Source organism: Anticarsia gemmatalis, chromosome 19, assembly GCF_050436995.1.
Source record: "Anticarsia gemmatalis isolate Benzon Research Colony breed Stoneville strain chromosome 19, ilAntGemm2 primary, whole genome shotgun sequence".
In the NCBI taxonomy this organism is placed as follows: Eukaryota; Metazoa; Arthropoda; class Insecta; order Lepidoptera; family Erebidae; genus Anticarsia; species Anticarsia gemmatalis.
The window spans coordinates 4,668,634-4,694,062 of NC_134763.1; the positions used below are offsets into that span (position 1 = coordinate 4,668,634).

The 25,429-nt window shown below is 34.5% G+C and overlaps 4 protein-coding genes across 10 annotated transcripts; 2 read left to right on the top strand and 2 right to left on the bottom strand.

The window, feature by feature from the left end:
• Positions 1-746: 746 nt before the first annotated feature.
• On the bottom strand, positions 747-8,217 carry LOC142980843 (serine/threonine-protein phosphatase 2A 56 kDa regulatory subunit epsilon isoform-like). Of its 6 annotated transcripts, none has more exons than XM_076126391.1 (9): positions 8,199-8,217; positions 7,168-7,560; positions 5,696-5,892; positions 3,601-3,795; positions 2,003-2,193; positions 1,712-1,925; positions 1,506-1,625; positions 1,043-1,272; positions 747-948 (listed from the first exon to the last, which is right to left on the bottom strand). In XM_076126391.1, the coding sequence occupies exons 2-9, from the start codon at positions 7,304-7,306 to the stop codon at positions 849-851; spliced, it is 1,386 nt and encodes a 461-aa protein (XP_075982506.1). In that variant the 5' UTR covers positions 7,307-7,560; positions 8,199-8,217; the 3' UTR covers positions 747-848. The 6 variants fall into 6 exon arrangements, with proteins under 6 accessions (XP_075982506.1, XP_075982504.1, XP_075982503.1 ...); XM_076126389.1 differs by lacking the exon at positions 8,199-8,217 and adding an exon at positions 8,031-8,082; XM_076126388.1 differs by lacking the exon at positions 8,199-8,217 and adding an exon at positions 7,878-8,069.
• Positions 8,218-8,709: 492 nt separating this feature from the next.
• Positions 8,710-13,452, top strand: PDZ-GEF (PDZ domain-containing guanine nucleotide exchange factor). The gene is made up of 2 exons (XM_076126382.1): positions 8,710-8,980; positions 9,316-13,452. The coding sequence occupies exon 2, from the start codon at positions 9,352-9,354 to the stop codon at positions 12,883-12,885; it is 3,534 nt and encodes a 1,177-aa protein (XP_075982497.1). The 5' UTR covers positions 8,710-8,980; positions 9,316-9,351; the 3' UTR covers positions 12,886-13,452.
• A 25-nt stretch (positions 13,453-13,477) lies between these two features.
• On the bottom strand, positions 13,478-20,274 carry Dph5 (diphthine methyl ester synthase). Of its 2 annotated transcripts, none has more exons than XM_076126392.1 (5): positions 19,982-20,272; positions 19,315-19,497; positions 18,717-18,888; positions 18,121-18,252; positions 13,478-13,705 (listed from the first exon to the last, which is right to left on the bottom strand). In XM_076126392.1, exons 1-5 carry the CDS (start codon positions 20,114-20,116, stop codon positions 13,515-13,517), a joined length of 813 nt encoding a protein of 270 aa, XP_075982507.1. In that variant the 5' UTR covers positions 20,117-20,272; the 3' UTR covers positions 13,478-13,514. The 2 variants fall into 2 exon arrangements, with proteins under 2 accessions (XP_075982507.1, XP_075982508.1); XM_076126393.1 differs by lacking the exon at positions 13,478-13,705 and adding an exon at positions 16,056-17,941 and having other exon boundaries at positions 19,982-20,274.
• A 280-nt stretch (positions 20,275-20,554) lies between these two features.
• sav (scaffold protein salvador) lies at positions 20,555-24,466 on the top strand. The gene is made up of 10 exons (XM_076126803.1): positions 20,555-20,782; positions 20,904-21,072; positions 21,166-21,244; positions 21,341-21,448; positions 21,829-21,961; positions 22,146-22,253; positions 22,485-22,662; positions 22,975-23,111; positions 23,271-23,403; positions 23,787-24,466. The coding sequence occupies exons 1-10, from the start codon at positions 20,698-20,700 to the stop codon at positions 23,857-23,859; spliced, it is 1,203 nt and encodes a 400-aa protein (XP_075982918.1). The 5' UTR covers positions 20,555-20,697; the 3' UTR covers positions 23,860-24,466.
• Positions 24,467-25,429: the final 963 nt, after the last annotated feature.

The window sequence follows — 25,429 nt, forward strand, 5'->3', positions numbered from 1 at the left end:
TTTAGTTTTACCGAGCTGTATGCATGATACATGAATAGTCTCCAGTTCGCTCAGACCGATTTTGCCCAATTAAAGTGTTCCACTCCCGCAGCTATGTATAGAAATCACACTGCTATAAATTTATAATAAATAAATGCCTATTTACACTATGTAACTATACAAAATGATAGTACGACGAAATTACATTATTGAATCGAGCATCTAATTTAAATGAAAATTTCATACAACGATCTACGGGCGCGGGCAGGCACGGCGAAGCCGCGAGCACGGGCCGGGACGCGCCAACCCGCGTACACTAAACAAATTACAATTTTAATTTTTCTTATTCATTTTGTACAATCATATTCAGCCAAAGCTGGGTGCCCGATTAATACATTTATCGGTGATCCGAAATGCGTTACAATCAATCATGCATCAATAATACATACAACTTTAACTTATTTAAACAATTTAACAATATTAAAAAATCCTAAAGTAAACTAGAGACCTATGTAAACGTATATAAAATAGTAATAATAATTATCGGGTAGGTAGAATCGGTATGCGGCCATATATAAACATTTAGCACTATTAGTAATTTGTAGTCACACCGAATGCGAGTCGAGCCGCAGGGCGAGGCGAGGCGAGGCGACGCAGCGCGGTGCGGCCCGACGGAGCTCACGAGCGAACCGAATCCACGGAGACACTGCGCAATAGTATAGTATTTTCGGACGACCGACCGTTAGAGGTATTAAAAATTAATAACGTCATTAACAAAAATGTAATCGAATAGAAAATATCAATACATAGCTGAAAACAAATTGAATCGCATTATTCTAGGTCGTGGATGGAGGTTGTCGACTGCGGCATCACTTGGCGAGCGGCGCCGCCTGCTGCCGCTTGTGGCTGATCTCCAGCTCGCCCAGCCGCTTCCACAGCTCGTCGCGCTCCTTCTCGCGCTTCTTCTCTCTGCAACACACGACACGCATCATTCACGTCACACTCACATCACACTCTCGCGTCTCCCGCACCCGCCCACTATATCATTATACTATATACTCACTTCTGCCTTTCCGCCTTATAGCTAGCAGTGAGCTCGTCAAACAGCTTTGAATTCATCTCCATGAACGTCTTCAGCACGTTGTAGACGAGTGCGACTATAGTTTGATTCCAGTGTTCCTTGCTGATCCGGTACAACGCAGGAAACATTATGGGCATTATCACGTGATTGTTTTCTTCCATAAGAGACATTATATATTCGTTGTTCCAAAAATAGAGTGCTCTTTCAGCCACCTGCAATTTTTACAAAATCTGAGTTTACGACTATTCAACATCATGTATAATTGCCCACAAAGATCGATCGCTAACGAAGTAATTACATTCTATAATGCATAAAGCGTACCTCACATGAATAGATCGCTGTTTATTTATGAAATGTGTCAAAGAATAATAAGTAATCAACAGCAAAAGGTTTAATCAATACATCTAAATCAAATTAAATCAGTCAAAAACAAAAACGAACTTACTTGAAAATGTGGACTAGACACACATTTAGCTATTTGCCTGAACAACGGCTCCTGTATTTTGACGAATTGAGCTGGCTCAATCACATCCAATATCTCCTCAATTTCGCCCAAAAACATGACCTTGAAATGAAATATGTAATTTTGTCAGTATACATTATAATAATATAAATTAATGACTTAAGTATACGCAAAGAGACGTGCGTTACCTCTTTTTGTGAGCATGTCTTGGGCCAGAACTTGAGCAGTCCGCGCACGACGTGCTCCGTGAGAGTGGCGTCCTTCTCTAGGAACTGCACGACGCAGTAGGCGAGCTGCGCGTGGTATAGCGACAGACACTTCACCTTGTGCAGCGGCAGTAGCACCTTCACCAGGAATTGTTTGTGCTCACTCTTCAGGGGAAGTGCAAATCCGTTGATTATACTGGAATAATAATTTTAATATTATTACATTTATGACAGGGCAATTAAATATATAATATGAGATTGTTCAATACTGACCTGCCCAATATTTCCAAGAGTTCGCCTACACCATTAAAATGTTCTGTTTCATACACAAATCGTAGGAATATGTTATTAATTTGCTTTCGTATAAAGGCCCGCAATCCCAAGAACTTGCCGTAGATGCGATGAAGCACCGTTTTTAGGAAGTCGCGCTCGCGCGGATCTTCCGAATCGAACAAATCTAAAAGCTTTATGAACAAAGGAATAATAATTAATTTACAACATGTTATCTGTCCAACATTTTTCTCTGCGTGTTACAGTAACAGGCATAGAAAAATTAAGTGGAAATTACTATAGCAAAATACCTGACATTAACAACTTATTACTAAATAGTTAAAATGGAGCTTGCATGGTTTTCAGTCTATTAAAGTGCATTGATAGCGCCGTAGTGACCACTGTCACGAGATCGTCAAATTTAATTATTTTGTACGAGAAAAGCCAAAATATTGTTTAACTAACACAAGTTACCATGTCTATACGTATATCGAGTTATACATATTTTCATTGCTTAAAAGCATGCCTTTTCTCAGTTTTGATTCTATAAACGATTTGTGGAATATCATTAAACTGATTCAACATCAAGGGTAACTTACTTATCAAAAATCTGTATAAATTCACAGTGATGCAACAAGGAAACTAGGTATGTTGATTATTTATAAATTTGATTTGTAATATTAACATCCTCATTGTGTGCAGATTTAGATGTTTTCAGTGTGTGAATTTTGGAGATCTTAATTCTCATACATTTTAGTACGATTTAACACGTTCCCTGCCCGCGACGCGTATGTGCGTTCTACAAAACGCACATACGCGTCAGGGGCAGCGAACGTGTTAAACCAAGTGTTATGCAAATGTAAAAATTAAGGCACTTGTGGTCGTTTCTTAAAAAAATATAAACTCACTGTCACTGTTAAGAGTGGTTCGAGACTCAACATTTTATACGCACAAAAACATACTATATTTTTGAAAGCGTTGTAGACGCATACAGAGGCTCCTATTGCCCCACGAGCAAATCATACGCGAGTTGACATGCTTAAAAGTTGTAATTATATAGCTCATATAATCAATGGTGCTACTAACTCATCACTACCGGTTCCACACAACACGCCGAAGTGCACACAAGTTCGGTTTTATAAGAACGTGTACCGTGCTTGCTGTTACGTATGCCGAAACGATCGTATACGCGCAAAAATAACGCTAGTTTAAAATCACCAAATCGCCCTTAAAGAGCTTCTTTCTAAACAGGAAAGATCATAACTACCATTTCAAAATCGATTCAATGCAATAATAGTTGCGAGAAGCCAGACAATAATATATTATAAGCCTAGACTTATGCTGTAACTTTTATGATTTTGAGAATAGTTCATCCACACTCAAGAAAGACTAATAATAATAAATAACTCGACCAATTTAAAATGAACGAGATAATTTTATAGCTATTTAGTTTATAAAATTACTTACTAAGCTTCATTCGTTTTCTTATATGTATTTTCAAGTAAATATATGCATTTTACAGTACACATGTAACATGTAAAAACATTAACTCTTCATTTAGGTAAATGTAAAAACAAATACAAAATTATCAATTAAATTACCTGCAGTACAAATTTTTGGTCAATGACCTTCTTGCCAATAGTTGGCTGAAAATCAGTTGACTCAAGGAAGCGCAGGAAGAATTCGTAGACTAGTTGAAGATGTGGCCATGAGGCCTCCAAAGTTGGATCATCTTCTTCTGGATCAAAGTCGGGATTTTCACTTGGCGGTAGAGTGCGGAATAAGTTGGCCGATATCTACGACAACAAAAAATACTTTTATTTTACACTGCTAAAGTTCATAGGAATAGAATCTTATTTCTCTCAAGTACAGTATTGAAATGGCGGATATTTGATACCCGTAGTTTACATGATCTCTCTAGGCTCATCTCTTGCTGTAGATACTATAAATAAAAGGCAAGCAATAAATCTAACCTACTCAAGCACATTCAATAGGTTGCACTTGAGGTGTAATTATCAACTCTTAAGCCAAACATTGTAGGTGCACACAATTTTATGTCAATAATGTATGGGATGGGCAAGCAATAGTAGAATGGTGGTCCATGTAAGTTGTTTTGATTGAATGAGCATTCTACTACATATATATTATTACATAACTATTCAATATTCTGATTCTTACTTAAATACATGCATGGAGAACATAATGTATAGGTGTATTGATGACACATACAGGATCCTATTACCTCCATTTAGAACTGCCACATGTCATGTGCACATGTTTCTAGGACTAGGAAAGTGAAAAATAATAAATAAATATTTTTATGGGATTTATCTAAATAAGATTAATATGTAACATTATAGTATTTATGTACTCACTGTTCAATAAAATTAGCTTACAAACATGGTTTTTTATTTCAACCAAAAACTATGTTTCACTTAGTTTACAATAACAAGTAAATTAGGTATCATAATGCTTCATGTAAATCACTATTTTTAACCTTAAAATTCTTAATATTATTAATTTTTAAGACATAGAATGATCTAAATCGTATAACTAGCTATGCTAGACATCATATGAGTAATGAGTATTCATTAGAATCAATGTTTCCCTACATCTAAATAATAAATTTGTCACAGACAAGACATATTCAATTAATAAATAGGGTTATTGTATTTTTGACAGTGTTCTGATATTTTAATTATTGGGAATAGCAATTATTAGAAACCATTAAAAATAAGGTCAAGGACAGGTAATAAAATGTGTCTGGGAAAATTTGAACATTCATACATAGATTATGGGTGACATCGAGATGGACTTTAGAACACTTGTTTTATGCCAGGTGGTGCCTAGAGAAGGTAGATTAGGAACACATTGTACTAGCTACATTTAGAGGTGTTTAATATAACTTCTACATTTATTTTCTACTAGACGCCGGCAATTGCCGTTGCACGATCGCGAACGCGTGCTGTGGTCATCATTAGCCTAAACACCTAGCTCATTCACTATTAGCTGTAGGTTATCTGACTCCTTGTGTTGTAAATAAGAGTATTTATTAACATTATTTTATAGTCTTTAGTTTTATGAGATCGTTTCATATTTTATTTTCTATTCTGACTGACTGGTTTTAAATAAATGGTAAATAAACTTATTACTTACTATAATTGATTGATACTAAAATTGCTATGGTAGAAAATATGAAAAATCTTATATTACATTTTTGCAAATTTGAATGTAATTTACAATAATACAAGCAATACAGAATTACAGATGATAAAATTTGAAATGAAATAATTTTGTACTTATTATTATTTGGCTACAAAAATTATTTTAATACAATTAATTTATGTATCTTATAAAATTTGTATTTTTATATATCTGTTATATTAATTTATGTATCTGATAATATAATAATATTTATGTATCAGTTAATAGCATTTTTTATTGTTTATTGAGGAATACTTTAGAATTTCTATATTGTTACCCTAGAACTAATTTTTATTGTGATGCCTTTAATTATATTGCAGGCAAAACAAGCCATAACTACAATGACATATTCATAAATAATTTCCTCATATTTAGATGGTAGTCATTGAGATGAGGCTAGGAAAATGGTTTCTGTTATTGGTGTATAAGTAAGGTAAGTGCTATATTTAAAAACAAAAAAATAATCATAATGTTATAAATGTTTATGCATACCATTTTAATAATCTCTGGATAAACAGGCTCAGTAAGCACTCCACGGCCTCCAGTGATATACTCAACAAGCTCATTGAGGGTGGCACGCTTTATCTCCTTGCCCTTCAAGTCAGCAACAGGATCCATAAAGTCGAAAGCAACACAGCACTGTCGCAGCTTGCGGATAAAGAGCTCCTCCTGCTCACTGCTCGGAACATCTGAAAACAATTGGTCTTACTTGAAAAGTTTGATCTAATACTCATATGAAATAATAGGAATATACTATATTTACCACCTCAAATTGTACAAGATCACAAGAATCTAATTAGAATATATTTCCTTTAGATATTGCTGTTATATTGATAGATTGATATTGATACAATGTGGCCAAGATAGGCAATTATAATTTTATCAAGATCAAGATTTTTCAAACTACAAGTACACATATCAATATGTGTAGATAACTGTGAATTAACTATGGACTTTATCACTGTGGATATACTACAAAACAATTTTCAATTAAAGTATTACATACTATTAGATGTTTGACATTTCCTTTAATAAATATTTACAATCTTTGTCTTCTCTATTACTACTATGCAATTACTAGAAAACTACCACAATAGTATATGCATATTATGTTGAACAAATCATACCAATAATGTGTTATCTGATACACATTATCTATAAGCAGTCTCTCAAAAGAAAATGTTTAGTCATTTATCCATCAACCCACAAATTGCTAATGGACCAGATTCCACTGCTTTTTATTATCAGCTAACCAATAAGTACCTATTTATATAAATAGGTTCAACACTGGCTGGCAAGACTGTTCATGTGTGAATTACAGAATAATATCATGTATGTGTAAATAATTTGGTGACACATTTATGAGCAACAATTTAATGCTGCAGAACTTCATAACTCATGGCATTTGTCTAATATTAATATGTGTACATTAAGATAAAAGATATGGTTATGTTCTCAATATATTTTGTAGACCCATAAAAGGGAAATATCTTGGTTATGTCAATGTTCATTAAACATCAGTGAATACATCACACCTTGAAGGACATTATTTAATTCCATAAGCTTATTGGTGTTTACCTTGGACCTCAATAACTAAATAAGTATATATGTATATTCACTACAGACTAACAGTGGCCATCATAATTAAAGCTTAATTTCAAGTAAACTAATAGAAATACCCCATCTAGAAACTACCCCACCCCCCCCTAGTCACTTATTTAAAACAATAAAATCAAAATAGTGAGTAATAATTGTATGGATACCATATTTTAAAGATTCATGTAAACAGTTTTTCAATCATAACCTATTTACATTAGTTCATTGAAAATCAAGGCAAAAGTTCAATGAACTAGAAAAATTGTATCAAATACTGATTACCCTCAAAATAAAAATAAAGAGCCACTAAAATTAAAAAGAAATCCAAAAATATATGTTGTAATCTTGTTAGTATTAGATGGACCCACCTTTGAGCAAGGGCAGTGCCTGCAGTTCCACATCTTGCGTATTGCGGTACCGAGAGGAGCCCTGAGACTTCTTAGTCTTTTTCTTCATGGACCTCTTGGCGAAAGGGTCAATTCTGTCCACAAAAGTTCCCGAAGACATTTTGGTAATATAAAAGTGTCCCAAATGACGATAGGTAGACGGCGATCAATGCGAAAACTGTTTTGATTCAAGCAGAGTCATGATCTGGCCCAGTCCACGAGTTGAACGCGCACTTTCCGTAAGATGCACAATATTAGAGCCTAAACAAACATTCCTTCGTCACACATGACGGTAATGGAGTGGTCACACTCAGGCCATTCTTTATACACTTCAAGATTCCACAACAGTTACGTAATTTAAAACCGTCTCTATCACTAAAATGACACAAATACAGAAAAGAATAATTCGATTCACAAATTTAGATTTATTTTCTGAGGCGTGTCACGAATAGCAGAAGGTAGAAGTCGCATATACATACAAGCCTCGTGTAATATCAGCCGGTCAGTCAATGACAATTTATTTTCTTACAATATTCGCGAGAGATTTTTTATGATTTGCGTTTAACAACACGTAAAACACCGAATTAAAACGGTTATCGTCCGTCCTAGACGTAATCGGAAGCTATAGCGGTGATGACACGGAGCAAAATTTAACACCAAAAATCTATCACCGTATTCTCGCCATCGCTCACCATCCGTTTCGACTCTAAAACTGGACGCATTTTAACGCTATACACAAGATTATTTTTGGGTGTTGCACTTTCACAAGACCAATCAAACGTATATGCGACTTTTTTCACTACGTGAAGCGATTAATTTACAAAATTTGTAACTAAAAGATTAACATCACTGATTTGCTGCGAAAACGCTACACTCATACAAAAGTACCTACTTCTGAAAATAGATGGAGATAGAAAATGTTCAGTTGGCCATTCGAAGTACTTTTATATGTTTTATTGATTATTGGCTAAATATAAGTTAACCTTAAATTAAATAATAATAAATAAGCGTACAATTTTGTATATATGATACTATGAATATTCTAAAAGTATGTAAAATTATAATTAGTAGAGAAACGTTTGCACGTATTCCGTTTGTAGAACGCAGCTACAATACAGATAATAAAAATAGGAAAGACTTTAAAAACTTAAGATCGTAGTCTCTATGTGCATTTTGAAAATAAGTAGACCTATAAACTCGATATTTTATCTTTGTTTTATGGTTCTGTTTTGCCAATTTGCTATAACTGCAGTAGCAAATCTAATTACACAGAAGTATAAATAAAACAGAATTAAAATTGCAATAAATTCTAGCATGTTAAAATATTGCGCACAAAAGCTTGGTAGAGATGTAAAATTTCGGTACAGAGATAATTAAACGTTTTTTTAAGGTAGTATACAATTGCATTTTTATGTACATGCAAACACATAATTAGGTAGGTAATTAAATAAATAAATAACCAAATTTAAAGAATAGAAAAAAATGATCTAAAGTATTTCATTCATTTATGGCAACGATCTCTGTCTTCTCTATGGTATTTATATATTATTCAGCTTTGGACGAAAGTATAGCTTTCTAAAGATTTTCCGAAATTACTACATGCCGTAACTACGCGATAATAATTTGGGTTGAATATCGGTTTAAGTTTATAAGACGTTACAAATTTAAGTGCGTTGTGAAGTGTGAAAAACAGTTCAGTTTCTTTATGTTGATGGAGAAGGGTAATTAATTTAGAAAGCAACATGGAAGCGCTGACAGTTCCGCCATGAATGCAAAATAAATAGAAATTGTGAAGGTTTGAAACTTACTATTATTTACCGTTTCTTGCAACTATGCTTGTTAGATTACTGTCCAACTTTACTAACAGACTGTAAGGCCCCTACAATAACATTGGTCGCTACTCTCAATCACATCCTCATTACAAAGATAGACACTAACGAAAGAAAGTCTCCCGCATTTCTTAGTAGTTGTCGAATGTGCATATTACATATGAATCTAAAACTTTCTTTTGCTTCTTATCAAAAAGTGTTCTAAAACTATACAATTTTATTGACAATACACAAACGATGTGTGCAAGTAATCCTCGCAAATATTGATTTTCATGTCGTATATTTTTTAATAATATTTCAGAAGCTGGACGTCGATCGACAGGTTAGAAGCTTCACGATGTTGAGAGGTGGGCGTGGAGGCCGTCACAGTCCAGAGCTGTACCCCCACACGCTGAAGTGCTCTAACGCCAGTGATACCAGTTCTGCATACAGCGGCAGTGACACGATGACGTCGGTGCATAGCTCTTTGGACATGGACATGGAGGTGGATCTTTCTGGCCTCTTGGAGTCCATAGTTGACTCTGATGAGGAAGAAGATTTAGAAGAAAGTATGGATAGCCTCACAGTACGTGATGCTGTTCGTGAATGTCTTGAAAAGGACCCAAGTGAAAGATCAGATGATGATATTGAAACTCTGTTAGAATTTACACAACACCTGAAAGCCTTTACAAACATGACATTGACGGTACGTCGAGCATTGTGTGCTGTAATGGTATTTGCTGTTGTTGAAAAAGCTGGCACAGTTGTTATGAATGATGGTGAAGAACATGATTCTTGGTCTGTTCTTATTAATGGACATGTTAGTATTGAACATCAGAATGGAGAAGTGGAACATCTCAATGTGGGTGATAGCTTTGGGATGGCAGAAGCCACACTGGAAAAATTATATCATAGAGGTGTAATGACAACAAAATGTGATGACTGTCAGTTTGTATGTATCACACAGACTGACTATTACCGAATCTTGCATCAAGGTGAAGAAAATATAAGAAGGCATGAAAATGAGAATGGTATTGTAGAGCTGGTTACAGAATACAGAGGAGCAGCAGGAGAGTCAGGGCGCCAGCAAGGTCATGTTGTCATCAGAGGCACTCCAGAACAGTTAATGTTACAGCTTGTGGAGGACAATTCCCGTGATTCCACATATGTAGAAGATTTTTTGTTAACTCACAGAACATTTATTGAAAGTCCTTTGGTTGTTGCCAAACAGCTACTTGCCTGGTTTTCAGAACCTTCTGTACGTGATAAAGTAACTAGAGTCGTGTTACTCTGGGTGAACAATCATTTTACTGATTTTGAAACTGATCCTAATATGATGGAGTTTCTTGAAAATTTTGAAACAGCTTTAGAGCGTGAAAAAATGGAAAGTCAATTGAGGCTGCTAAATATAGCTTGTTCAGCCAAAGCTAGGACAAGAAGTGTCACATTATCTCGCCCCACCAGGGATGAACATTTGAACTTTACAATATTAGGAGGTTATGAGAGAGGATATGGAATATTTATTTTTAAAGTTGAGAAACATTCTAAGGCAGAAGATGTTGGTTTGAAAAGAGGTGACCAGGTTTTGGAAGTGAATGGTCAATCTTTTCAGCATGTAAGTCATGCAAAAGCAATGGAAATTATTACAGGATCAACACATTTAAGCATTACAGTGAAAAGTAATTTATTAGCTTTTAAACAAATGTTGTTAATGCCAGAGAATTCTCCAAGGCAGAGAGGATGTACCAATCGAGTTCATTGGCAAACTGATCCTAGGGCTAGACTGTCTACTGCTGAACTATTAAGTGATGACCCAATTACGCTAACACCTGTTTTTCAATCTCCCACCAAGAAACCCCAATTAAGCATTAAAAAAGAACCTCAGAAAGGTTTCATGACATTAGGACCTAAAAAGAAACTACAGAAAGCTTTAATGAAAATGAATCTTTTACCCAAGAATACCATTACTGATGGTTTACCTACTGATGATAGTATTCTCTCCAACTCTGACTCTTTAAACAAAGCTAACACTAGCACTTCATTCTATAACTCCCACAGTAATCCTGATTTAATATCAATTTGCTATGATGAGTATCAATCATCTGATTATCCTGAACATGTTCTCAAGGTGTACAAATCTGACCAAACATGCAAATACTTGTTAGTACACAAGGAAACCACGGCAAGAGAAGTAGTAATGCTCACTCTGCAAGAGTTTGGTATTACTGACCCCAGTTCAAACTTTTCCTTGTGTGAAGTGTCTGTTGCACAGGGTGGCATTATCAAGCAACATCGCTTGCCAGATCAGTTGCAAAATTTGGCTGAACGTATTGGTCTCAGCTCAAGGTATTATCTAAAGACAAATGGAATCAGTGAGACTTTAGTGCCTGATGAAATGGCACCTGAACTTCTCAGAGAAAGCGTTGTACATTTCCTACAGTTAAATGCAGTTGAAGTTGCAGTGCAACTGACTTTACAAGACTTTTGTATCTTTCGACAGATAGAAAGTACTGAGTATGTTGATGATTTATTTGAATTGAAAAGCAGATATGGCTTACCAATGTTATCACAATTTGCGGAATTAGTTAACAAGGAAATGTTTTGGGTTGTCACTGAAGTTGTGAATGAGCAAAATCCTGTTAGACGTTTTAAAATTATTAAACAGTTTATCAAAGTGGCACGCCATTGTAAGGAATGCAAAAATTTCAATTCAATGTTTGCAATAATTTCGGGACTGGGACATGGTGCAGTATCGAGATTAAGAATGACCTGGGAAAAATTACCCACAAAATATTTAAAACTTTTTACTGATTTGCAGACACTTATGGATCCTTCAAGAAATATGTCAAAATACAGGCAACTTGTCACTACTGAGCAAGGTAGATCACCTGTAATACCTTTTTATCCAGTGGTTAAAAAAGATCTTACATTTATTCATTTGGGTAATGATACTAAAGTTGAAGGGATGGTAAACTTTGAAAAACTGCGTATGATTGCAAAAGAAGTTAGAACACTCACAAATATGTGTAGTGCTCCCTATGATCTTCTAACTTTACTTGAGTTAGGAAAACAGCCCCCCTCCAACGCTATGGTTGCTTTGAATCAGTTAACTACAGGGGTGCAACAAGGCCAAGTAACTGTTAAAAGAAGGAAAAAGTCATCCAATGTCCCAAATCCTAAAAAAATGTTTGAAGAAGCACAAATGGTTCGTCGGGTTAAAGCATATCTGAATAGAATGCATGTAGAAACAGATGAAGAGCGCCTACACTCTCTATCCCTTGAATGTGAAGGCGCTGGGCCGGCCCCTGCAATACCGCGCCGGCGGCACCCATCACCTTCTTTGTCCACAACAAGCAGTGCTTCATCAGCCAGTGAAAGCAAGAAGAGCTTTGCAGGTAATAAGTTTGGTACTGCTTCCCCCCAAGCAGTTAGAAAGCTGCTAGCTCTTTCTGAACCCGCTAAGACGAGACCACATCAGCCCCGACCGCCACCACCGGGACCTTCACCCTGTTCCCACCGACGAGACGGTCCCGGGGCTGGTATTTGTTGCCCTAGAACTGCACATGAAAGATCGCATTCTGACACTCCAACTCCTCTGCCAGTAGACTTATCAGCAGAGAGTAGTAGTGTTACATCATTAGTCAACTTGCCACTAAGAAAGACTGGCTCAGCTACATCGAGCGACAGCGGGCACGGATCATGTACCGCAGCAAGCTGCGCCCGTCCAGTGCCACCGCCACGCATGCCGCAAGCGCCATTGACGCTTGCTGCGCATATGGCGCGCCTTGAGCGTCTCAGTCGAGCGCATTCTCATGAGGGTGTCACGCGCCCCTATGATTATTACGATGCACCGGATGATGACGATGACGATCAACAAGTATCAGCTGTTTAAAAAATTTAATACTCTTAAATCAATGTCTATTTATATAGTTCCCTGTTTTGTAATCTCACATGATAAATAGAAAGCACGAGATAAGTGAATTTGTCTTAATATATTATTATTATTAAACCATGTATGTACCCCTATAACTAAGTCTAAAGACTGTATAATTATTTTAAGGAAATGTGCTAGTGTTATGTAAAATTCCATAATATAAGCTCCTAACTATTAATTATAATAATGTGACCCACCATTTTCCAGTTTTATCTAGAGATGTTTGATGTATACCAATCATAGGTGACCTGTTTTATAATGTTGGTATCTACATTCCGTTATTTGTATATTATTAAAATAGATTTCATTATTTATAATTGTGAAACTTAGACCAAATAATAATTAATGTACCTTTTAACATTTATAATTGAAGATAATTTTGTTGTAGTATGTATTTTGTGGTAGCTTTGTGGACCAATTATGGGTTTGAATGTGGATTCTCATGGTCGTATCAAATTCTGTTAATATCATGATTTTAATTATTATTACTATAATTGTAAATAATAAAAATATATTAATTAAATACTCAAATTTATTTGATTTGTTATTATATTTACATAACTATGCCATTCTTATATAATTATATATCAATCAACTGGTTCAAATTGTAAGAGATAGTCTAGTTCCAATGGATGTAAATTAGGTGCTGGAATGACGAGGCTGTGCAGTGGCGGCCCCAGATCTAGATTTTGCATTGCGTCCAGCGACATGGCCACTATTCGCTGATCTGCAGCACCAACTCTAGAAAGTCCCACTGCTTTACTTGTTTTGTTTATACCTGTAAAAGTTGATGAAAATATGTCACTTATATAATATATACAGGGTGTCCCAAAACTCAACGATAATCCGAGACAGGATGAAAGGCCAAGTCATACCGGTCCTAGGAAAAATAAGAAAAAAAATCCATATCACTTAGTTCAGCAATAATAGACATATTTCAAAAAAGTTGAAATTCCACACCCTTGGTCGCATTTTCAAGTCCTGTGATCACGAATGTCACAATTTCGCTGTGTTTTTTTTAATTTCGTAATCTTCATTAAATATGCTATGAATCGTAAAACAAATTAATGCACAAAACATTGTTAATTTAATAAAAAAAGCTAAGTTTTAGTGAGTAATGGTTCACAAAAATATCGTTAGTTAACTTTGACGCATCGTATTGAAAAAAAAATGTACTAAACTACCCTTGGCAAGTTATTTCAAAAGTTGGCGCATTTAATCAAGATTTCAAATTGGTGCTACACTTGCCACTTTTCTTGCCATTAAAAATGTTATTTTTATTTGAACGAAGAGTATTCTCGCAGATGGATCGAATGCAGTGGTTCAATTTTGTGGCCTCCTCGTTCCCCCGATCTAAATCCAGTAGATATTTTTTACTGGGAATGCATAAAAGAAAAAGTCTATTCGAAATCAATACAAAATCTAGAATCCGCAACCGTTCTCCTATGACCGGTTCGCCATTGGACTGTTCGTCGACAGGATGATTCATTTATTTCCTTTTCCCCAACAGAGTCTTTCACCTATGGACATTGCGTCGACAGAAACTTTCATCTATGTCAATTTCGACGACAGGTCTTTCCAGCTACAGAATATTCCACCGACACGACGATAAACCTATTACTCTGGTAACTACAGACCTTTTCATCTAAGGAGAATAGGCTGTCAATTTTAACACAAGCGATAAAACAAAAATATACATATCTAACAGCTACAGCTTACTGTATCTTTACTAAGAGAACAGGGTTGGTTACTTGCCTTAGAGAAGTCAAACTTTGCTTACAACATAAAGAACTTAATTCTCAAAATGAGTTAGTCTTACCTATAAAAAAGCATTAACTACTCATTTATGTAGTTTTGATTACTTACATCCTATTCGATTCTATGAAAATAAAACAACAAAATTATGTACGTCAGGCTGGCCCGGCCCCTTGGAATTTAATAATGAGATTGTTATCAATCCAATGTACCCGGGTATACTAATATATGTAACACCTTCATTTTCAATGTAACTCTTTTTAAAAGAAATTACGTGCACTTCTTAGTGGCCGGGCCAGCCTGACGTTTTCAGCCCGGCCACCTTGTTTCCCACTAATCTACAAAAAATACTGGCAATATTGTGCTACAGATGAAATGTACCCTATAATTTATGCATATGTAACACAAAATCGAATCCTAAAATGCAATAGCATACGAAATATTAGCGGTTGCAGGTGGCCGGGCTGTAATTATTTCGTTAATATAAAACAGTAAAACTGCAACACCTACCAAAAACTAATACCAGTACATAATGAGATATAGAGATATAGAATACATGTAACGCTTTCATTTTAAATTATAATACATATTTAGAAAGAATAATCACTTGAAATTATATTTCAGCCCGGCCACCTAAAAGCGGTAATATTCCCTAAAATCTTATGCCAATTTGTACAGTAAAACCTGATACAGCTATGAAATGAAAGTTACATTCGTTTCGTTTTAGTCGTATACCTTTAAGCCTTCTGTTTGACTAGATTATCAAAATCCTATCCAAAACCAAATGTCCTGAAATTAGTTAATAAATGATAGTCACTCTTCGGCAAGTTTCTAAGATTTTGATAATCTAGTCAAACAGAAGGCTTAAAGGTATACGACTAAAACGAAACGAATGTAACTTTCATTTCATAGCTGTATCAGGTTTTACTGTACAAATTGGCATAAGATTTTAGGGAATATTACCGCTTTTAGGTGGCCGGGCTGAAATATAATTTCAAGTGATTATTCTTTCTAAATATGTATTATAATTTAAAATGAAAGCGTTACATGTATTCTATATCTCTATATCTCATTATGTACTGGTATTAGTTTTTGGTAGGTGTTGCAGTTTTACTGTTTTATATTAACGAAATAATTTCAGCCCGGCCACCTGCAACCGCTAATATTTCGTATGCTATTGCATTTTAGGATTCGATTTTGTGTTACATATGCATAAATTATAGGGTACATTTCATCTGTAGCACAATATTGCCAGTATTTTTTGTAGATTAGTGGGAAACAAGGTGGCCGGGCTGAAAACGTCAGGCTGGCCCGGCCACTAAGAAGTGCACGTAATTTCTTTTAAAAAGAGTTACATTGAAAATGAAGGTGTTACATATATTAGTATACCCGGGTACATTGGATTGATAACAATCTCATTATTAAATTCCAAGGGGCCGGGCCAGCCTGACGTACATACAAAATTAAGTAAGTATTGTAGTGATAATTTTATTGCATGTGCATAGATACCACAGTTGCATCCTTTAGGTACTTACTATGTATTGCACCGGAAATGATCTATGTTAATATTGCGTTACAATTCATTTATTTTACATACTACGAACATATTTATAGGTAGCAAATTTTAATTTATTTGTGAGTAGGTGCTTGCACATAACGAATAATTGTAAATAAAAGTGGGTAGTTTCATATTATCAGTAACATTTTTCTTTACTTGTTTCTGGGTGTAGTGCATCTTCGTCTTAACAATTATTTGATGCTTTTATAATGAGTAAGTGTGAAATAGTGGAATCTAAACGTGGTAAAGACATTTTAATCCATGAAGGTAACTCCTATCACTTAAATAATAGGCGTGATATGAAGGTTTACTGGCGATGTACGCGAAATCATTCGGCTCGGTGCAACGTGTTTGTAACGACTCTGCTCACGGCAGCAGAGTCGTGTCTTTACCACGTTTAGGATACAGTAAGCTGTAGCTGTTAGATATGTATATTTTTGTTTTATCGCTTGTGTTAAAATTGACAGCCTATTCTCCTTAGATGAAAAGGTCTGTAGTTACCAGAGTAATAGGTTTATCGTCGTGTCGGTGGAATATTCTGTAGCTGGAAAGACCTGTCGTCGAAATTGACATAGATGAAAGTTTCTGTCGACGCAATGTCCATAGGTGAAAGACTTTGTTGGGGAAAAGGAAATAAATGAATCATCCTGTCAACGAACAGTCCAATGGCGAACCGGTCATAGGAGAACGGTTGCGGATTCCAAAATCTATCAGAACTTCGCTAGAAAATTGACACAGCGTCAAAGGAAATAAATGCAAGGAATTTTGCTTGACTGGTGCAAAGGTCTTTTGTAAGGCGTTGCAGAGCTTGTATTCGTTCCAGAGGAAAACAATTCGGAATTACTTTAGTTTAAGGAGAATAATTAAATGAGAACATGATTCGTTCATTGTTTTTTTTTTATTATTATTACATATTATGTTTATAACATTAAATATTGGTTATGGATTGACTCAATTACCTCTTTACTAAAAATAATTGCTTTCCTCCGGCACGAATACAGGCTCTGCAACGACGTACAAAAGATCTTCTCAACAGTCAAGCAAAATTCCTTGCATTTATTTCCTTTGACGCTGTGTCAATTTTCTGGCGAAGTTCTGATAGATTTTGTATTGATTTCGAATAGACTTTTTCTTTTATGCATTCCCAGTAAAAATATCTATTGGATTTAGATCGGGGGAACGAGGAGGCCACAAGATTGAACCACTGCATTCGATCCATCTGCGAGGATACTCTTCGTTCAAATAAAAATAACATTTTTAATGGCAAGAAAAGTGGCAAGTGTAGCACCAATTTGAAATCTTGATTAAATGCGCCAACTTTTGAAATAACTTGCCAAGGGTAGTTTAGTACATTTTTTTTTCAATACGATGCGTCAAAGTTAACTAACGATATTTTTGTGAACCATTACTCACTAAAACTTAACTTTTTTTATTAAATTAACAATGTTTTGTGCATTAATTTGTTTTACGATTCATAGCATATTTAATGAAGATTACGAAATTAAAAAAAACACAGCGAAATTGTGACATTCGTGATCACAGGACTTGAAAATGCGACCAAGGGTGTGGAATTTCAACTTTTTTGAAATATGTCTATTATTGCTGAACTAAGTGATATGGAATTTTTTTCTTATTTTTCCTAGGACCGGTATGACTTGGCCTTTCATCCTGCCTCGGATTATCGTTGAGTTTTGGGACACCCTGTAGAATAGAATACACAATGAGAATAAGATTCCTATGCAGAAGCATGGGTTCAAATCATTACACTTCAGATGCACAAGACTAAGATTTTGTAAAGTTGAATGGTATTACGCAGACTGATAATAATTATTATCACAAATGTTAACTCTTGACTTTCATAAAGCAATTAGCACACCAACCTGAATCTGGATTTTTTTCTATGATTTGTATCAATTGGATTGCTGCTTCTTTGACAGACATGAATTTGGGATCCATATATTGGCGAACTTTTTTCGTTAATGACTCCTCAGTTGGTTCTTTCACTTTAATATCTGAAATAATTATATTTAATTTTATATTAGTAAGAGAGGCTATTATATAACAATCTACATGTGAGGCCTTTGCTTGGGAGTAGGACATGGCTTATACCAAATATAGGCTAACTACCAAAAAAGAAAGGCTAATAAAAAATATGGCTGTGGCAGGCTCCCACCCAAGTGCTTGACAGTTAAAACCTGAGGCAATGCACAAATGAGTTTCTGAACTTACAAGTGCACAAAGAAAAACGTATAATCACACGTTCAAATGGTGAAGGAAAACACACAAGTTATAAAACCTTGCATCCCTACAACTTATTCAACACATTTCTCGGGTCAAGTCATGCCTAACCTGCATTTTGCCAGTGTGGTGGATACTAACCTCCCTCATTTGCTTAAAACGATACGAGTATCGAAGCAGCTAGTCTCAGATTTATAGTAGTTTTATAATAAGCACTCAATAACAGATCATAACCTACCTAATAAGCACAAAGTGTGCAAATTTCTAGAAAAGTTTCCAACAATTTTTTCAAAGAAGCTGTCTGGTTTCCATGTTTCAGTCCAATAAGGTATGGAAACAGTTTCTCCAAAATTATATAATTGTAGCCCACAACAACTAACAGCGTTCATAATTGACGCATTATGAATGATCTGTAAGTAAAAAATTGGGTAAGTATCCAGATTTTTTATTAAAATGATTTTAAATCAAAGACTTTAATAGAAAGAGAAATCTGAAAGTATATGATCTAAAAATTACTGCTATTTATAAGTCCAACAGAAAGTTTCAAGGTGGAAAAGACAGAAATCTTTAGACCACATCTTTATTTTACAGGCAGGAATAACTGAACTGGTAGGTAACCACATAAGTCTAAGCAAAGCTATAGGATTTATTGATTATGATTACAGAAATAATAGTTTACTGTTCAGATAATAAACAAATCAACAGGATTTTACATAGCTCTAGAGACTGGGTTTATGTATGATGAAAGTCAGGATTACTATAACATACATACATATACAGATTAATATTTGAAATATAGGAATATTATTAAAACCTGTGTTGTTTTGACTACTTACTTGTGTCTGAACACCAAACTGTTTAGCTCTTAACAACATATCAGTATGTGTTGTGGCACCAAGTGGATCACCAACTACCAACAGTGCTATTTCTTTATCCTTAGCCTCCAATAATATATCATCTATTGCACTTTCACATAGTTCACGATCAGCTATAATCAAGGGCCTGCCATAAAATTCTTCCTGAAAATAAATTAAGAATAAGTATCAAATAATTACATATAGTAAAAAAAATACAAATAAAATAATTGTAAGACTCATGTTCTAATCTATGCATGGTACGGTAGGTGAACAGCATACTATGAATGCTGCCAGTGATCCATGAACTAGGAACTGGACAGTATTTGATTTTTTTTTTGTGCTGTTTAGCATGGTTTCATTAATAAAATTATGTACATCAATTGTCAATATTTTTGTAATAATTGATGGATAAAACAAAATTAATGTAAGGTTATTCTACCGTTATTAAATAATGTATATGTATATGCATTTTAATTTTTTAGCGTAGCGTTCCAGATCCCTGAAACTTGCATTGAACTGTGTAGGTACACATGTTAACTTATAAGTCCTATTAGATCAATATTGCAATGGGAAAAATAATTATGCCGACGATAGTGACTAATAGTTAAATAAATTTTATATACCTAATTAAGTGAATATAACTTACCAAAATCTCTTTCCCAACTGTAAGTATAGATGTATAACCTTCCAACAAAACTTTATCACATTTTCGAACCACTTCTAAGCCTTTTACGGTTATATCTTTGGCGTCCCCCAAACCTAACCCTATTAGATAAAACATTACGCCAATTTGATAGTCTTTTATATAAATAGAAGCAACTTGAGGTCACAATCTTCACTCGTTTACTTAAATACTTTTCTATAAATTCAAATAAATGCACGATGCTTTTGACAAGTTTTTGACACAACGCGACAACACTCTTTCGCTGTCAGCTGTGACATTTTACTAAATATTGCTACTACGAAAAAATCTAACTATCAGCCAGGGTAGCCCTAGGTAGAGTGCACAGACTAACTAGCTACCCACAATAATTATATTTTATAATATACCAAACGCTTCCCGTCTACTTCAATAAAATCTATAGGGAGCAATTCGTATCAAAATATAAGTAAGTCTACCTACATATATAATGTTTGGACGGTCAAACCAAGATTCAAAAATCTTGGCGTTGGCATTCAAAAAATATTTTGGTAGCAACACCAGCCAACAGTAATGTCATCAAACTTCAACAAAATATATACCTACGGATTATATTTTTGTACATAGCTATACTTTTTGAACGAAACAATGAAACAATAAGTTTCACGTTTTCACAAACGTTATTATATTATGTTTCGAAATTATAATATATACTTGCCAACATGATATCAAGGAAAGGTCAAAAAGCCATTAATGAAGGAGTGGTTGGTAAATATATAAAGAAAGATACGCCACCTGATTTACCCAGTAAGTTTTCCTGAAGTCCATTATTTATAAGACTTTAAAATATTAGTAGTAATATATGATACCTTGTCACATAATATGTGCAAACCTTCCACCTGATCCTGTAATTGCATCTTTATTGCAGTTATAAATGTGTGGACGACTGGTCACAATAAGAGACCTCGTAGCCAGCCTTTCGGAGCAAATGATGCTGTCTCTCAAAGCCATGAGAATAAATTTGGCAAGGCACAGACTATGAGCGGTCATGCGGGGAAATATACTCCTAGTGAGTCAGTACCAAATTTAGCTCACAGGTACTGGACTGAATTCTGTATTATTGTTGACAAATGAAATGATGCACTGATTATACATTATGATATAGTTACAAACCTACTTAACTCTTGTAGGTTTGCCAGTTTATCAACAAGTGACACAGCAAGCACATCAAACAGCTATAATTCTCAATATCTGCTAGATTCTAATGTGGTAAATAAACATGTTTATTATGTCATATCAAGATATTGAACTTATAGCATTCAAGATAAATTTATCTGTAATGTGATTATTGTTCTGTTCATGCAGGCTTCACATGCAACACTTAATGAAATAGATGAGTCATTTAGTCGACAGACGAGCTACAGATATTACAGGCAGCAACAAGAGGATCCAATATATCAGAACCAACAACAGGTCTGTTAAGTCTCTCACTGGGCGGTTATTAATAACAACTATGACTCACAATATTAGACAGTATCTTTAAATTTTCCTTGTAACAACTGAGTCAGCAATAGGCAACAAATTCTGCCATTACTTAATTAGTGTAACAAAATGCTTCTGAGTCACTGGAACAATAAAGGAAAATTGAATTCACAATAATTTTGTACATGTTTAAATTTGTCAACAGCAATTTAATCATATTATGAACACATATTTGTATAGACATTATGTGATATCAAAAATGGGTATGATTGTCAGTTGTTAAAAAAATCAACAACACAGATCATCAATCGCACAGAAATAGACTGGTGACTCTAAAATCTTTCGAATGTCACAAACATTGTATCTTTCAGGTTCAACAACAGAAACAACAACAGTATGGTTCAAGAGAGTCCAGCATGCCAAGGTTATCTTCCAACATGAGTCTAACACCAAGACTGCACCCGCCATCCCCTCACTCTATTCGCCTGCATAACTGTACTGATTGTAAGTATACTTTTATTAGAATAGTAATCATAAAAAGGTTGAATGAATATTCATAGTCACTATATAACTATAGAGGTTTGACAAAATCATTTCTATTGGTTATACTTGTGTTTATGTAACAATCCAATCATTATATTATTTGTATTACATACAGAAACTGATCTGAAATGTGTTATTGTTCTAGCCTATGCTACAGCAAGCCAATCCTCCCCTATATACTCAAACTATGTGAGTACACCGGGTCTACCTTACAACAAAGCTCATGGCAGTAAAATTATTTCAAGTAGCCAAGGTTAGTCCATACATAAAATGATTTTTATTACTTTGGCTTCTTCTCCTTCAGACAAAATCAGTGTCATGATTTTGTTGTATTTTACATATTATTATCTTGTTTGTGAAACATCAAGCCTGTCAAAACTAAGCTTACAAATCTTTTGCTATATTATGATTTAGTGTAAATCACAGTTATTTGCTATATTAACTCTAAATGGTTAAAGATTGTCAATAATAATCTAACTCTTAGGATCGGATGAATGTGAGCTTCCTTTGCCACCGGGATGGTCTGCAGACAGAACACTTCGAGGGCGACGTTACTACATGGACCACAACACGCAAACAACACACTGGACCCACCCCTTAGAGAGTGTGCCACAGCCATGGCAAAGGGTCTCTACCCCTCACCATGGAGTTTACTATTTTAAGTAAGATCTCAGAACAAGTATTATGATAGTAATCCCAATAAGATAAAGGTATGATTTATAAGCTGATAATGCAACATGCAGGCAGTTAATGCCACTGCATCTACAGCATGTTTTGCAGCACTATTCACGTATATTGGACTGCTTTCTGGCAATGATTTCGGCTGTTATCCATTTTGTACCTGAAGAATCCTGCCTTTATGTAATTGTAATAACCTAATATGTGACCTTGTAAAGTACAATCTTACAGTGACATACCTCTCATGACTGTATACTTCTTACATGTTTCATATTATTTGTTTATTCTTGTTTCAGTGAAATAACTCACCAGACAACATATGCTCATCCTTGCTTGGTTGGTGGCTGCTATTTAGTTAGCCCTTATGTTCCTACTCTTGTGCCACCCTATCTGCTAGAGGAGATACCACATTGGCTTATTGTTTATTCAAAAGGTAATTATTGATTTTACTTAAGTATATCTCAGACAATGTATATAGTTCAACATTTAATGTGGATTTCTAAACAAATCTTAACTCCATTTTTCATGTTTTAAATCTCATATTGTCGTAATCTATGAAGATTTTGTTAATGTGAGATTATTCTGTCAACAGCTGATCAGGAGCTAGACCACAAGCTCCGTTGGAACATGTTCAGACTGAGTGAACTGGACTGCTACTCTGACATGTTAACTCGTCTGTACAAACAAGAACTGCAACTTATTGTCATGAAATATGAACGTTACAGGTAAATGTCACATGTTATTCTTAAAACTGTTAGGTTTGTGCATTGTACAGTGTTTGTTAACATGTTTGATTTACATATAAGTAGCAGAAAATGTTGCTTTTTTTTAATGAATACTTACCCATACAGTTACTTTTATTATTTTTCTCTCCATAAAAACCTTTCCCTTTAAGACAATTTTCAAGCATTCTACAAGGCATTCCAAGCATTCTACAAGGCATTCCAAGCATTCTACAAGGCATTCTTGAGTTTTGCGCTCTTAGCAACACACTTCGCGATTGATTTTTAAACAACAAACCGTAGCAAAACATTGTATTTAAGAAAGTAAAAAAATATAATCTATTAGAAAATAAGACTGTATATTAAACTCTGTTTAAACATTTCAGATCTGCTCTACTACAAGAAATTGAGAGAAGACGGCATGCTGCCATTACATATCATACACACTCAAACTGTTGATATTATTACAAATTGCCTTTTTGTACTGTGATCTTACAAAAACATTAGTTATTTAATTGCTAGCTAGCATAAGAATCAATTTGATATATAGTATTAAGTATTTCATAAAATTTTAAAAATATTTACATTATGTGAAATCAAATAATATTTTTATTATCCAGTTAAATGTATTTGAATAATTATGTTTAATCTATATTTGAAAGCTAGTGGAAGTTAAGGTGATATGAAGGTGGTCTCAAAGGATTCTGATCTCAATGTGAAGACAGCAGTGCTCATAAATAAGAACTTACCAAAGTTTGAGTTTTGAGTAAGTAACAGACAATAATTGTCAGATTCATAGTCAAGAGGAGATAATGTTCATAAACAATTGTATTGTAGAGAAAACACTGAAACTATTCAGATGGAATGCACTAATGGAAGCATAGCTGGGAGTAGTGTATAAAGTAACAAGTTATGTAAGAAGTGTATTGAGCAAATGTTGAAATAAAGTTCTTGTATCTATCTTAGGTATGAAAGTTTTCAGACCACCCTCATATATTAACTGTTTCCTGTCTATCTGTAAGAAGTGCCTTTACTCAAAATAAAACTATCTACATATTTTTCAAAACAGTTTCTATTTATTTACAATCATACTATAACATAATATATATTTTATTGATACTTGTCTTAACTATCATTTTCTATGGTTTCATTATCATTGGGAACTGTATTTGTACCACGGTCTTCTACTTGTCCTTCTACAATATCATATTCATCAACCTTTTGAAAACCAGATATTCTATAAACTTTTGCATTTTTAATACCTAAAGTATTTGCCCAAGCTTGACCTGAAATGGTAAAATAATGTAAATACTATTAAACAAACATTCATGTACATTATATTACATGTAGATAGGATTGGAAACTAGAATTGGCTGATGGACATAAAATAATATCTACTTAAACTATGGCTAACTTCATTACCTGGAGGAGTTTGGAACTCTTCATCAGTTTTAATTCCGTAATAGTGAGCCCAATCGGCCTTTCCTTTGAATGCACTGAATAACATTAAACCAAACGCATTCCAAGCAACAATTCCATATGCTATACTCAGTCTTCGCTTCCAAAGCACGGCCGTCTCTTCCGGAATGGGCCTCGTCCGCTTGCGAACAAACCTGTGCCACCACTTGTAAATCATATTCTTGATAATTTATCTAAAAAAATGTGTTGTATAACATTTTTATAATATGTCGAGGTTATGTTTACAATATTCAATATAATAATTATAAACCATTTTAATATTTCCTGTTAGGTTCAGTAGATATTACTACTTGACTTAAGAAATTACAACATGGTACCTGTTGGTATTATTTTTTAGTTTTTCGACACAGATGATACTATTTTTCAAAATAAAAACATTGTTTAGTAATTTGATGTTGACACTTGACGTTAATGACAGATTGACAGTTATTTTTTTTTGTTATTCCGTTTTACGGCTCTGTCCTAGCACTTTTGAGACAGATTGACAGAATGTTTTATAACTGACTTACTAACTAACTAACATTAATAATTAATTGTCAGAACAAGGAGA

What these genes read in the sequence shown, in the direction of transcription:
- LOC142980843 (XM_076126391.1), bottom strand. Translation starts at nt 7,306, where the DNA reads ATGTCTTCGGGAACTTTTGTGGACAGAATTGACCCTTTCGCCAAGAGG. An exon ending in GGCACTGCCCTTGCTCAAAG is followed by an intron (nt 5,893 to 7,167) that starts GTGGGTCCATCT and finishes AATTGTTTTCAG; the next exon opens with ATGTTCCGAGCAGTGAGCAG. An exon ending in AGACATGCTCACAAAAAGAG is followed by an intron (nt 1,626 to 1,711) that starts GTAACGCACGTC and finishes TTTCATTTCAAG; the next exon opens with GTCATGTTTTTGGGCGAAAT.
- PDZ-GEF (XM_076126382.1), top strand. Translation starts at nt 9,352, where the DNA reads ATGTTGAGAGGTGGGCGTGGAGGCCGTCACAGTCCAGAGCTGTACCCC.
- Dph5 (XM_076126392.1), bottom strand. Translation starts at nt 20,116, where the DNA reads ATGTTTTATCTAATAGGGTTAGGTTTGGGGGACGCCAAAGATATAACC. An exon ending in AGTTTGGTGTTCAGACACAA is followed by an intron (nt 18,889 to 19,314) that starts GTAAGTAGTCAA and finishes TTTTACTTACAG; the next exon opens with ATCATTCATAATGCGTCAAT. An exon ending in AGAAAAAAATCCAGATTCAG is followed by an intron (nt 13,706 to 18,120) that starts GTTGGTGTGCTA and finishes CAACTTTTACAG; the next exon opens with GTATAAACAAAACAAGTAAA.
- sav (XM_076126803.1), top strand. Translation starts at nt 20,698, where the DNA reads ATGATATCAAGGAAAGGTCAAAAAGCCATTAATGAAGGAGTGGTTGGT. An exon ending in GTACCAAATTTAGCTCACAG is followed by an intron (nt 21,073 to 21,165) that starts GTACTGGACTGA and finishes TAACTCTTGTAG; the next exon opens with GTTTGCCAGTTTATCAACAA. An exon ending in AATTATTTCAAGTAGCCAAG is followed by an intron (nt 22,254 to 22,484) that starts GTTAGTCCATAC and finishes TCTAACTCTTAG; the next exon opens with GATCGGATGAATGTGAGCTT.